Source organism: Poromitra crassiceps, assembly GCF_964638095.1.
Source record: "Poromitra crassiceps genome assembly, chromosome: 1".
Classification (NCBI taxonomy): Eukaryota; Metazoa; Chordata; class Actinopteri; order Beryciformes; family Melamphaidae; genus Poromitra; species Poromitra crassiceps.
Genome location: NC_139623.1, coordinates 125,644,911 through 125,659,493, shown reverse-complemented (window position 1 = coordinate 125,659,493; position 14,583 = coordinate 125,644,911). Strand labels below are relative to the sequence as shown.

The 14,583-nt window shown below is 44.3% G+C and overlaps 1 protein-coding gene across 1 annotated transcript in view; it reads right to left on the bottom strand.

Annotated features, from left to right (window-relative positions):
- Window positions 1-11,921: 11,921 nt before the first annotated feature.
- lyplal1 (lysophospholipase like 1) overlaps window positions 11,922-14,583 on the bottom strand; it is a gene marked incomplete at its 5' end in the record, with an annotated part of 37,847 nt that continues 35,185 nt past the window's right edge. The window contains 2 exons of the mRNA XM_083642214.1: window positions 11,922-12,167; window positions 14,109-14,224. Coding sequence (XP_083498340.1) covers window positions 11,925-12,167; window positions 14,109-14,224 — 359 coding nt within the window. The 3' untranslated portion in view covers window positions 11,922-11,924. The remainder of the gene's footprint in view (window positions 12,168-14,108; window positions 14,225-14,583) is intronic.

Genomic DNA, 14,583 nt, shown 5'->3' with positions numbered 1-14,583 from the left:
TTTGATTATGGAGACATTGTATACAGTATATGCATGCCTCATCAACTGCTTTGAAGTCGCTTGACACTGTGTATCACAGCGCCCTGCGCTTCATAACGGGTGACTGTTTCCTTACTCATCATCAGTGTTGGGGGTAACTCATTACAAAAGTAACATATTACATGTAATGTATTACTTTTAGCAGTAACTCAGTAATATAACTTATTACTTATAGGATTTCAGTAATATTATACCAGTTACTTTGTCAAGTAACTCAAGTTACAAATTGAATTACTTTTTTTTTTAAATCAAAGCACATATTTAAATAAAGATACAATCATTTCCTAATCAAACTGTCTGTTTATATGCAAAGAACCACTACAGATGACAATAACAAAGGAAAAGAATAACATTTAGAATTTTGGACGGTTTACACTGACTTCAAGACGGTTGACATTATTTTTCGGGATGATTCCGGGGCGGCGATGTCATTCTGCTGCTGTATTAATTTCAAATGAAAGTAATATGTAGTATATTACATTTTGAAAGTAACTTGCCCAACACTGCTCATCATTGTATTTTGTATGAAAAAGTGAGTTGGCCCTCTCTGACAGCTATACAGAGCAGCACTGCCTCTTATTTATTTACAAAGCCTTGATTGGACAGCTTCCACTGTATCTGTCTTCACTTCTTACTCACATTAACACCAGTTACTGTACACGCTCGCGGTGTCGCCTCAGGCTGATTCCACGGGTGAGATCCGAACAAGGAAAGACTGCTTTTTTCATTTTATGCTGGAATATGCTTCAGGACAATCTAAAGCTGGAGCAATTGATCTCTCTGGACTCATTTAAAGTACTCCTCGAGAGCACCCTGCACAAGGAATGCACATGTTTTAGCTGATTTGTTATCATTTCTTCTTATTGCTCTTATCTTGTCTGTCTGTAAAACCTTATATGTTGCTTGTAACAGGGCGCTCTTGAAAATGAGAGCTTGCTCTCAAGAGCCTTCCCTGTATAAATAAAGGCAAAATAAAAAATAAATAAAATAAATAAAAAATATTCAGCCAGACCGTGACATGGAGATTTACAATGGTGAGCAAAAAAAAAAACATAAAACTAAACATAAAATTAAAGTGACCATAAAACATTTCAGTTGGAGCAAAAAACAAAATTGAGGGGAGGATAACAATTGTAATTTTTTTTCACAGTTTTTATTTTTTGCTCCAAGTGAAATGTTTTATGGACACTCACAATTCAGTAGGTCACGGGTTGGCTTGGTTCCAGCCTTAAAGGACGGCTTTACCGTGGGGAATATGAATATATATCAATCTCACGCCCCTAAGGTTTTAGAATCCGTTGAAATATTTTGAAATTGGAGCTTCACTGCCTGACCTATCAGGCATCTCTCACATTTTTAGGGAAGCCGGATGACGCGTTACGCGTCACCCGGCTTCCCTCCCCGCTTGCGGAACTCGAGCGCCTATGAACTACAAGTCTTGTGAGCCATGGTCCCGCCTCTAGAGGTCCTCCACGCCCCTTCAGAGCTCTCGACGAAAAGCAAAAGGCAGCCATCTTGTTCACCCGCATAGCATACTGTAGCTAGGTTAGCTTTCCATAGCTCCTTGCCAAGAGACCATGGCCCCGTTCCAATACCCATACTTCCATACTATTTAGTAGGCAAAAAAAGATTTAGTATGTCCCAATACATAGTATGTCAGATGCAGTATGCCAAGAGTACCAGGATGTTGTACTACATCAGCTCCTATTTCGGAGTATGCATCGATGCATGCTTCACCAGCCAATCTTCCCCACAATCCTTTGCGCAGCAGGAAGTTATGTCTTCTTCTTCTTCTTCTAATGTTTTATGGCGGTTGGCAAACAACTTTTTGTGCATTACCGCCACCTACTGGAGTTACGTCGCACTGACTGAGCTGCGTGTTCATGAATGAGATAATTAACTTTAAGAAAGCCTTGAAATATGTTAAAACCAAACAAGCATGGTGTGTACCAAAACATGCATATCTTGATTCCTGTTTAGAACTCTGACTTAATGTTTTTGCTTTATTTATTTTATTTTGTTTATTTGATTGTCTGTTCCAATTTTGTAAATGTTTAGTCTGAATTTTTTGTATAATGTACTGTTTGTTACTGCCAGACTTTGTTTATTGAATAAAAAAATAAAAAATAATAATAAAATAAACTCAAATGTGGCGCTGCGGACGTCGGCGGAAGTGAGCAAGAGGTCGGAGTTCAGGAAGCTCACGTGACGACAGATGTAGTGTGTCCCAATAGTATGCATTTTGCATGCATGCTGCACACTACAATCCATACTTTGTGAGGGCAGCGGCAGTACATACTACAAGAAAGAAGTACAAGTATGGGTATTGGAACGGGGCCCAGATCTCTGGAACGGAAGCACCAAAAGACACGGGACTGGCGGCATTGGAAAGCTCGTCAAATTTTACATCTAGTAGTAGGTGAGTTGAAGTAACGAAATCAACGCTGAGCAATGTACCCATTTTTACACATTTTTACAGAAAATAGTTACAACATCAGATGCGCGTAACTCCTACGAAAATGCCTTAAAATGCATGAAAAATTTTTTATGAAGACATCTCCCGACATATATACTACCGTTTACATTTGGTGCAATTTGGAGGCAATTTTATTTTCAATTTATTTCTTCTTCTTTGTATCTTTTATTGTCGAAGCCTTCTTCTTCTTCTTCTTTGAGTTTTATGGCGGTTGGCAAACATATATGTGCATTACCGCCACCTACTGGAGTTTGATATCAGCCAAATGCCTGAGGGGTGGGCATGAAAATGAAGGCCACGCGAGCCCAGTGCATTGTGGGAAATGTAGTATTTCGGGTCCCCGCACCCGCCCCTCCCCTCCACCACCCCCCCCCTCCACACAGAGTGGATTTCTGGTGATATCTCTGGCGGGAAACAACCAATTTCAAAAATTTCAACGGATTCGAAAACCTTAGGGGCGTGAGATTTAATATATATTCATATTCCCCACGGTAAAGCCGGCCTTTAACTCATTGAGTGCCAAGGACGTCGATCGACGTCAAAGTAAATAGTGACGTAGAGTGCCAAGGACGTCGATCGACGTCAAATACGTTTTTTGATGGTGGGACGTGGATCAAAGCCTCCTTTATCTCCTGTACAAATATTGTAGCTATTGGATGTGTATAACCTATTTTACAGACATTAGGTGGCGACAGTGCTCTCCAGATTAGAGAAAGTAAGGCAAAAACAGAGAAGTCGTTGGGGAAACGGAAATCGCATCGCATCCGTATGCATCGATATGCATGAAGCATAACGTTAGCTGTGCCTGCAGCAGCCAATCTGCTGCCACAATTGAGCCCCTCCGTGTCCGCTGCGACAGCCCATCCGCATGATCAGCCGTGGAGTTGTTATTATTCTCAACTGGAAGCATGGGAGCCGGTGACAAACACACGCGGAACGCTGTAAAAAAGCTGGATGTAGCGCACCCTTCACTGTGCACAGCAAACGCAGCAGAAAGCTAGCCTGGGTAAACCCATCCCCCACGTGACCTGCTCTCAGACCTGTTCTCAGTCACTATGGTCTGGATTCCCACCATTGTTAAACGATTTCCTGCGGTTGTTGCCCCCCCCCGATAGACCGCTCCATTACGCAACCATCATCCAACCAGTTTAGTGCACAGAGCACATGCGCAGTGCAGCAGATGGCGTCATCACTCTGCGACCTTTGTTGTTAGCGCATTAGCTAACACTTTTCATTTCAGTACTGCTAACACGCAAATGGTTACAACCAGCTACAACCAACCAAGCCCCCCTCCGCCCGAAATGTAAACAGACTCAGAGCTGGCCTACGGATCGATGTGTGATTTCCAGGTAAGAATATGTTATTCACAGGTATATGCCACACTATATATTATCTCAGAAACTAGCGTAATTGTGTTTGGTAAGAAAGACATTCGATAAATGACTGACTTTTCCTCATCGGCTGTGTGGGGGTTAGCTAGATTACGGGAGCATTTAACGATCTAATGAATTCTAGAAAAACATGTCAGAAGCTAGCTAACGTTAGCCACGTGTAACATACAGTAACTGCTACGTTTGATATTATTAGAGCTTCCAAGAAGAGAGAACATCGCCTCTGCCAATGACTCCTGTGACGGTGGTCAGGGAATGAACAGGACACGGACCCAAACCTCATCCCTGCTGCAGATGGCCGCAGATCTGGAGAGATATTTGTGGCTGTGAAGAACAGTCATCATCTATACAGTTATCAGGGACACGCTGTCTTATCTGCATAAATCATATTGAATAGTACCAGACAAAACCTTCAAAACAAATCAAGCTCATGCAGGGTGTCGGGCAGCAGCAGTGCATCGCGCACCCCTCTGGAGCTCGCAGAGCTCCAGGCTGCCTCCGGGGCTCGACTCTGCTGCAGCCCGAGGTCGGGTGCAGGGATGTCGGGCAGGCAGCAGTGTATCGCGCACCCCCTCTGGAGCTCACAGAGCTCCAGGCTGCCTCCGGGGCTCGACTCTGCTGCAGCCCGCAAATGATCGTGGACTTAATGTTAACCAAAAACGGCCACACTCATAACGGTAAGGTGTGTTTGACCTAGCTAGAAATAACGTTAATGCACTCGCATTTCAGCGTGGTTACAGATGTAGCTGACGCTAGCTAGCTACAGTAGATTTTTGGAGGCTATAGCGTTAACGTGAATGTCATGATAGTGAGCGTAGTGTTATACTGTATATTATACATAATCCAGATCATATTCCAGATGCAACCTAGCTAGATGTTAAGCTCCACACTGCTGTATGAGTACAATCAAATCTATCAAGCCTTGATATCATATTCCAACGTGAATTCAGCTGAGGGGTTCGCTCCAGAACGAGACTGTTGCATTCAATATTTGTACACGTGTTTCTGACTTGGATTGATTAATCAAAATTTTCAAAATCTTTACTACTGTACTGTCCATTAATAATGACATCAGGTGACAAGCTGAAATGTCAATTCGTATAGCAAATCTAGGTAAATTTCAGACTTTAACGTAGTGTCTTGTCTGAAGTGAATACAAGTGACCTATATTTTTCAATCCTGTCTTTGAATAAAAGTTGTACATTGTTATACTTGAAAACCATGTCTTTGCTCCCTTTGTGTTCACAATTACAACAAATCTGTATGGTTTATCTGTTGGCATTAAACCGTGGTATTTCCTTGGGTGATATTCCATATTTGTCATTAAACCTAGCTGTTCACATCTGCATTTTATACAAATTGGGCTAAATTTGCAATGATGAATCAAAGCCACGTGAGATATTAAGTAGCCTACTTTTATTAAAAAACAAAATAAAATGCAAAGAGAGGTTTCCTTCTCTAACTATTGGTGCGTTCACAAAATATTTACACAATGAGATTTTTTTATAAATAATAATCAATAACGTGGATAATGATGACATCTGCAGCTGCTGGACGAGAGACAGAAGAAACTGGAGCAGAGGACATGACTACAGAGAAACTTAACCGACCAGCACTCTGCTTCAATCAATGAATGCTTATAAATAAACCATACACATGAGAATTACCGTTAACGTTACAGCATTTAATAACATAAATATGGTGATATCTGGTGGTCTGAAATTACTCTCTATCTACAGTAGGGTAACTGGCTCCTATTGTGTCTTATTATTGTAACGTTTGAATCAGCGTTTCATAACTATAATAGCCTAATGTTACTGTAGCCTGGATGACGTTATAATGCTACCCAGCCTTCCAGCGTTTATCTTCCATAATGCATTAAATCATAATCACAATGCGAAGACATTAGCTGATCACCACAGAGCTGCACAGACAAGTTTATCAGATAATTTCGCCGTAAAATGTGTCCAGGTGATCAGCTCTGAAGCCCCGGCTTGTATGGTCCGCTAAAATCCGATTTCGATATAGGTGTTATTTTGATCAATATTGTATAGCTGGCTAGACAGAGGAGTTTATCTGGAATCAGTGTGACAAGATCCCTGCTGCTAGCTTGTCTGCCTTTCTGTGTCAGAGTATCTAGCTACATTATCTGCATTACATGCTACACCATGCAAATATATTTCGATATAATTCAAACAATTAGCCCACTGTACTACTGGACTGTGTATTGCTGTGAATAAGTTAGATTTGATTGTGTAAAGTGTTACATGTTATATTTTTAACTGAGCTTTGCAGAATTACCTCAACACAATTGTGTTGTGTATCAGCTTTAAATATCCAATATATACAGCATTAAACAAACGACCAGCAGCATTCAAATGTGCAAAAACGTTATATTTATTGAAATGTGGTGATCTCATGTCTCATTACATAATGTTATGCCCAAATGGTCTACTGCCCAGAAGCGTCACTTTACATGTTTGGTAGGGAATTATTTTAATTATGTTAAACCAGCGTTTATCTTCCATAATGCATTAAATCATAATCACAATGCTATGAAGACATTAGCTGATCACCACAGAGCAGCACAGACAAGTTTATCAGATAATTTCGCCATAAAATGTGTCCAGGTGATCAGCTCTGAAGCCCTGGCTTGTATGGTCCGCTAAAATCCGATTTCGATAACGCTAGGTGTTATTTTGATCAACAGACCTCAACCTCAACAGCTGTTTTCACTTGAATTTCCTCACGTAGTTGCATAGCCATATAGCTAGCCAGCTAGTAGCTAGCTCGGGAGCTATGCTTTAGAGAGGCCAAATGCTAACGGCTAGGTAGTGCTAAGCCGCTGCAGCTGTTACACGTCATTGACAAAGACGCACTCTCTGATTGGCCGATCACGGCAGGACTGATGTTGGCAGTCACGCCGTCACTCATTGGCTGCGGGGTGGCTGCGGGTCTGCGCGAGTCTTTCAATCGCCCCAGAAATCGATTTGAATGGCCCGTTCGCTAGACGATAGTGACTGGGAACTGAGAGAGCAGGTCACGTGGTGGCTGGGTTTACCTAGGCTAGCAGAAAGCCACCAGACACTCCCACGGAGGAGGGGTTTGCAGTTGAGGGGGGGGGGGGGGGCACGCAGAGCAGCACACAACACTGACCCAGACAGACCCAGACAGCAGGACAGGATTGGCAAACGCAAGCCAGAATATCCGATGCCCACCAGCAGCAAATCAAGACCAGCAAGAAGCTGCAACCAGCAGTGCACGCAGGGGCCAGCGCTGCTGGTTGCAGCTAAAAAATATTATTCTGCCAAACAAAATTCCCTGGCCTTCACTGTTTTATTGAAGGAAATTATTTTTGAGGTGTGACTACATCAGAAAATATTAGCTAGTCAGTGATGTGCTTGAAATGTTTAATTTCACAAAAGGCTCATTATCTCAGCTTCTAGAAAAAAACGGCTGTTTTTGGTTAAATCAAGCTATCTTCTCCGGCTGATAACTAAAGAAGTTTTTGCTGATGATAGAAGAGAGTCTCATCGTTCTTTTTGCGTGTTCGGTGTTTACATAGTAATATCACACAATATTCTGTGGGCCTCGAGAAATTACTGAAAAAAGCTCTGAAACTCTGGCACTGGGAGCGTCCGTTCACCAAAAGTGGCTGCCACTCAATGAGTTAAAACTCGTTATAAGGATTTTTTAAATGTCTATGGAGAAAATGAATGGGGAACTCTCTTCCGGGGCTGGAAACGTCACGGAAAGTCACGTGACTGTTGAGCTCTACTTCTTAAAAATGACAAAATACACCAGAGGGTGGCTTTAAAAAGACACCTCCATCATTGTCCCGATTCCCATCCCCGGTGCTACCCCTTGCTCCTAATCTCTTGGTGTCGCCCGTGACATTTGGACCGCAGTTCTAGGGAAACATTCCGGCCATTCCATCACAAGACAGAAAGGCACATGGGGGGTGAGAGGAGGAAGAACCACTAACCGCTTCCTTCCAATAACCATTAATGAAGCGATGTGTGTTACAGCACAGAGCTACTGAGCAAACAGAGAAGACACAGTCCAGACACATGTTCAACACATTTCCAGCAAAGACGATAATGGATTCTGGACGGGGGAACATAAAGAGAGAGGGAGAGAAAGTACTATTTCCCCAATCCAGCCAAAAAGAGGGTGCCAAAGCTGGACCAATTTTGATCTGGACGATTCCTCCCCTCACTGCTGAGCTGACTATGTGGCTCGTTTGCTGTGAACCTATAGGACAGTGATTTTCAAACCGTTTCACAGATTTTTCAGATTTAGCTTTTAGATCTTTTGTTACAAAGTGGATGAAACCCATGAGCAAAATAGTCATGCATTGTCATTGTGTTACTTATGGAAGGAAGTATAGTTAAAATAAATGATTCCCTTTTCTGCTGGTGAAGTGATGAAGTGAGGTGAGAACATATGGTCCTCCTACAGCTGCTAGGAGGATAAAGTGAGGTGAGAACATATGGTCCTCCTACAGCTTCTATAGGAGGATGAAGTGAGGTGAGAACATATGGTCCTCCTACAGCTGCTATAGGAGGATGAAGTGAGGTGAGATCATATGGTCCTCCTACAGCTGCTATAGGAGGATGAAGTGAGGTGAGATCATATGGTCCTCCTACAGCTGCTATAGGAGGATGAAGTGAGGTGAGAACATATGGTCCTCCTACAGCTTCTATAGGAGGATGAAGTGAGGTGAGAACATATGGTCCTCCTACAGCTGCTATAGGAGGATGAAGTGAGGTGAGAACATATGGTCCTCCTACAGCTTCTATAGGAGGATGAAGTGAGGTGAGAACATATGGTCCTCCTACAGCTGCTATAGGAGGATGAAGTGAGGTGAGAACATATGGTCCTCCTACAGCTGCTATAGGAGGATGAGGTGAGGTGAGAACATATGGTCCTCCTACAGCTTCTATAGGAGGATGAAGTGAGGTGAGAACATATGGTCCTCCTACAGCTGCTATAGGAGGATGAGGTGAGGTGAGAACATATGGTCCTCCTACAGCTTCTATAGGAGGATGAAGTGAGGTGAGAACATATGGTCCTCCTACAGCTGCTATAGGAGGATGAAGTGAGATCATATGGTCCTCCTACAGCTTCTATAGGAGGATGAAGTGAGATCATATGGTCCTCCTACAGCTGCTATAGGAGGATGAAGTGAGGTGAGAACATATGGTCCTCCTACAGCTGCTATAGGAGGATGAGGTGAGGTGAGAACATATGGTCCTCCTACAGCTTCTATAGGAGGATGAAGTGAGGTGAGAACATATGGTCCTCCTACAGCTTCTATAGGAGGATGAAGTGAGGTGAGAACATATGGTCCTCCTACAGCTGCTATAGGAGGATGAAGTGAGGTGAGAACATATGGTCCTCCTACAGCTGCTATAGGAGGATGAGGTGAGGTGAGAACATATGGTCCTCCTACAGCTGCTATAGGAGGATGAGGTGAGGTGAGAACATATGGTCCTCCTACAGCTGCTATAGGAGGATGAAGTGAGGTGAGATCATATGGTCCTCCTACAGCTGCTATAGGAGGATGAGGTGAGGTGAGATCATATGGTCCTCCTACAGCTGCTATAGGAGGATGAAGTGAGGTGAGAACATATGGTCCTCCTACAGCTGCTATAGGAGGATGAAGTGAGGTGAGATCATATGGTCCTCCTACAGCTGCTATAGGAGGATGAAGTGAGGTGAAAACATATGGTCCTCCTACAGCTGCTATAGGAGGATGAGGTGAGATCATATGGTCCTCCTACAGCTGCTATAGGAGGATGAGGTGAGATCATATGGTCCTCCTACACCTGCTATAGGAGGATAAAGTGAGGTGAGAACATATGGTCCTCCTACAGCTGCTATAGGAGGATAAAGTGAGGTGAGAACATAATGGTCCTCCTACAGCTGCATGACAGAGGGAACTGCAGGAGAACAGCAGCCATTTGGGATACCCTCTTACCATGTCGTCCAGGGACAAACTGATAAAGAGTTCAGAAAAAGGACAATTACAATTATGCCTGAAATTTGTCCCAACTAAACTCTTGAACGCATCCTGCTTGACATTTCCAAAGCTTCTGCGTGGACAAAACCCCAACCTCAGAGAGGGCAATGTGACAGAAGAATGCGACCCAGACATGCATACGTATACAGGAGAAACCACACAGTCTGGTGGCTTTTCTTCACGATGACGAACAGAGTAGAAAGGTCAACAGACTGTGGGCAGGAATGGAGGTCAGCACACAGAGTATTTACAGGCCAGAGACCGTCTGTGTGGGTTCAAGAGTGAAACTCTTGGCACAAACTCCGCTCATGTCATCGCGCCACTAAGAAATGGACATGTAGAAGGATTTGCACGGGGAAAAGGACATTTATTGTCAAAATCAGGGTAAAAGGAGGTAGAGCAGCAGGCTTACCCAACCTTGGGGTCGGGACCCCAAGAGGGGTCGCATGGAATTCAAATGGGGTCGCCTGAAATGTCTAGTAATTGATCAATACAAAGAATTATTATAATAATAACACCACCACACGCAATTTAAAACAAGTGACGTTTTCACAAAAACGTCAGCAAATGTCAGCTAAATGACAAAATGTATACATAATTGTCATGGATATAGAGCCATAACGTGTGGCCCCCTATTAGTAGAAGTCTTTCTTCAGTCGGGAGGTGGCCTGTACAGTGATATGCTGCAGGAACTGAGCTGTAGGCCTGAAATGGCCCATTTCCACCGCAGGTAGTAGCGCGGTCCCGCTCCGCTCGACTTGATAAATGGTCTCATTCCACCGGTAAAAACTGTCCCAGCCCGGGTTGTATTGGCGTTGAGTCATGCTACTTTTCGTACCTGCCTCGTCTGCCTGTGAACCCGGTAGCATACGGTGACGTGAAAACATTGTTGACGACTGATTGGTCAGGCAGAATCGTGTTTACTCTGTCTATCTACTGACTGTCAATGCAATGCTACATACCAGTTTAGTGGGCTTACCTTCTCTTCTGTTATGTATATTTCCATCAGTCTTTTGTGTTGCTGCCTTCGCCTCTGGTGAAATAAAATCGTGGCGGTGGTTTCAATTGTCTGAGAGAGAAAAAAGTCCGCTGCTCAGGAAGCTCAGGAAGTTGAGTTCAGCGCTCCGCTAGGCCGCAGGCGGGTCTTTGGTGAAGCCGCGGTCTTGCCTGGTGAGAGGCCGCCGGGGTACAGGCTTCACTCTGTTGCGCCTCTCCCGTCCGCGCGCAGCGCATGCCTGTGAGTTTGACTAACTACAAAGTGATATCCATTCTCCTGGCCGATTGTCACATTTGCCCATGTACACTGTAGGTTATTTAGAGGCACCAGTATTTCATAAACAGTTTAAAAGTTCTGTGGATGGATTTAATTGTAACGTTATGTTATAGCCTACTTCGGCTATTAGGCGGAGTACAGATATGCGGTCGCTATGACGACCAGCTGTGGGCGGGGGTGGGCGGGGGCAGATGATCGGCGGTCGAAGCAGAACATCCATCGGGCCGAAACGAGTAGAGCCAACTGGTGACGAGCTGTGCAGGGCAGTAAAATGTGGTGGAAATGAGCCATTAGTGGGGTCTGTGTTCACCAGATATAGCCCATATTTGTAGCTTACTTAGGTCTTCCTTTTTCCCCCCATTATTTAATTTGAGTCATTGTTTGTTCAATATTAATTTGCAAATACAAGCAAATTACAAGTAAATACAAGCTCACCTTTACATGCACTGCGAAGATAAAATCCTCACTTTGTGCACTAACCTGTGGCTCGTCCTGGCCATCCTGCCTCTGGCTGCCGTCCACAATAATATACATGAAATAGCCTAAATGTGGTCTAAATTTAATGTTTACTTGCTACATACAGCAGTATTACAAACTCTTACATGATTGAAAAACAAATAAATGTGAGCAGAAAATTGTCTGTGTTTTGAATGTCTGGGGTCACGACCGTGTGTGACGTCAAAGTGGGGTCACGAGCCAAAAAGGTCTGGGTAGAGTGTGTCAGGAGGTGGTGGTGTCGGGGGGGAGCTTGGTGAGGATCCAGGCTCGTAGCAGCTCCATCTCCGGCTGGCACAGCTGGTGGTAAAGGCCGGGGAAGGAATGGAAGCTGGTGGCCATGCCAGCCTTCCTCAGCAGGGCTGCCGTGTCCTCGCCCCATTGGTGCAGCACCAGGTCATCCCTGGTCCCGTGGCACTGCAACAAGTCGGGAAGGGATTTCCCTGCCCTTACCCTCTCCTCCACTGCCTGAGACAGACCCGAGAGAGAGAGAGTGGGATTACCCAAAAGCCTCCACGTCACTGTTTAATCCGAGTTTCCATCCATGCCCCTAGCCTTAAAGGTGCTCTGTGTAACGGCAATGTTAACATCAATAAACCATTACCACATTAACTTTGAGATATTAGTGTAAACAAGCAATCATCAACGAGAAGATTGGCAGCCTCTACGCAGCGTTTTACACTGCGAGCCACCGAATGAGATCTGGCAGGCAATCCGCTGGATTGCTTTACGGTGCAGAACAGGAAGAGGGCGCTGTTTTTCCAGCACACGCTCTCAGAGTTTCTGGCCATGGGAGTGGATCTTCTGAAATGCTGGTGGGGGGGTGGGGTTGGGTGATCACTTCCAGCAAGTGTATCTTCTCCAGTAAAGTCCTTCTTTTTTACAATTATTTTTCAATCCCCCCCCCCCCCCCCATTTTCTCCCCAATTGTACTTGCCAATTCCCCGTTGCTCCACCCCCTCTGCCTCTTCACCTGACTGCAAGAAGTTTCACCAGCAGAACGTAGCACGTGGGAGGATCACACTATGTCCCCAGTTCCCCTCCCCCCGACCAAGCACCTCGACCGATCAGAGGTTAACCACAGCCCTTATTTCAGGCATTTAACCAAAATGCCCATACACAAATCCAGGGCCCGAAATTAGAGCCCGCCACCCGCCAATGGCGGGTAGATTTTAGGTTTGGCGAGTTAGGTTTGGCGTCTGTCCGCCACGTGGCGGGTCCCAAAATAGTCGTGTATAGTAGTAGTATAGTCATGTAATATTAAAACTGTGTGTAGCCGGCCTGTGTCCACCTAGCGTCTTTTTCCGACTGTTAAACGCTGGGAGTGCGCTGGGGAGCGCTGATCCCAGCGCACAATATACAAGGAAGCAGTCTGAAACTAACGTTAGTTCAGTGCGGTAGTATAACATGGCTGTTTCATTCTAGCTCTCCCGTATAGGCTACCAAACGTGACTCTGGAATGAAATGCAGTCGTCAATTTAGCGGAGGTAAATTGACAGCCTAACGTCGGGCGAATCAATGACTCAATCGCTCGCACTTGTTGCCGACACTCGTATGATACAGTATATATGAGGAGATAATAGTTATCATGTGTGTTTTGGTGCGCAGCTGGCTAACACGAGTGCTTTGTGAGACTGTTTCACATGGCTCTCCCGTATAGGCTACCAAACATGACTGGAATGGAATGCAGTCGGAGGTAAAAAGCGTCTTTTAACCTCTGCTAGATTGACAGCCTACATCGGGCGAATCAATCAATGAATCAATCGCTCGTGCTTGTTGTCGAGCTCGTATGATGAGGAGATGAATCAAAATGCTTACCACCAATAGAGCCGAAGGGGAGCCGAGAACGAGTGCAGGAGAGCTAACGCAGGTGCCAGGTGTGAGTGGGAGAGAAAGGTCCGTAGCCCAAGTTGTGCGCTGTCTGTCAGACTGTCGCAGTTATTACTTTTAGCTGCGTTGTTGTTTTTTTACAACAATTTAAGCTCAAGATTGACTTGACATGTATTGATAAGATTGACTTGACATGTATTGATTAATCAATCATCAATCAATATATTAAAATAATTTGCTTCAAATTTTACTCTGGCCTCTTATTTAAGTGTGTATTCTTCAACGTAATACCTTATCTACTTGAAATGTACTGAAAAAATGGATATATATGGATATATGTGACACAAAAATTCATTTTTTTTGGGCCGGTAAGAAATATGCTTGGTGGGTAGATTTTTTTCCATCTACCCGCCACTGGCCGGTGGGTCCAAAAATTAATTTCGGGCCCTGCACAAATCCCATTGACTTTGAGAGAGGGAACCAGGAAGTGCTAACGTCTGGGTCTCGGGCAGCAGGTTTTAGGACTCATTCCTGCGCTATCTATTTTGCAAATGGCCATAGAGGGTTCCTGATGTATACCTGAAAAGCCACAGAGTCCTTGTTGAGGAAGCTGGACAGAGCAAAAACTCCGGCGATGTCAGGATGGTGGCGACAGGCAAGGTGGAGGGCCATGGCTCCACCCATTGAGAAACCCCCTTTGATTTGAGACAAAAAAGAAAGACAAACAAAAGAAAGGAAAAGATCACTGGTAGCGCCGTCAACTTTTGTTTGATGGAAATGATGGAGAAAGTCATTAGCTTGTATGTTGCACCAAGCAGAAATCAAAAAGGTACGATCATAAACACATTCATCTCAATAGGAGTAACAGAAGCCTACTCATGGCCGTTCAGGCTCTCAGAGGTGGAAAATACTCGACTTGAAAAAAAAAACATTAAGATGAATAGGACTCCTTAGTTCCACATCATCAGCTTTTTTTCCCCCCATTTTTTTTTTTGCTGCCTTGGAATATGCACCCGTTCATGAGTCTGTCCTTAATCTCACACATCTGGGTACA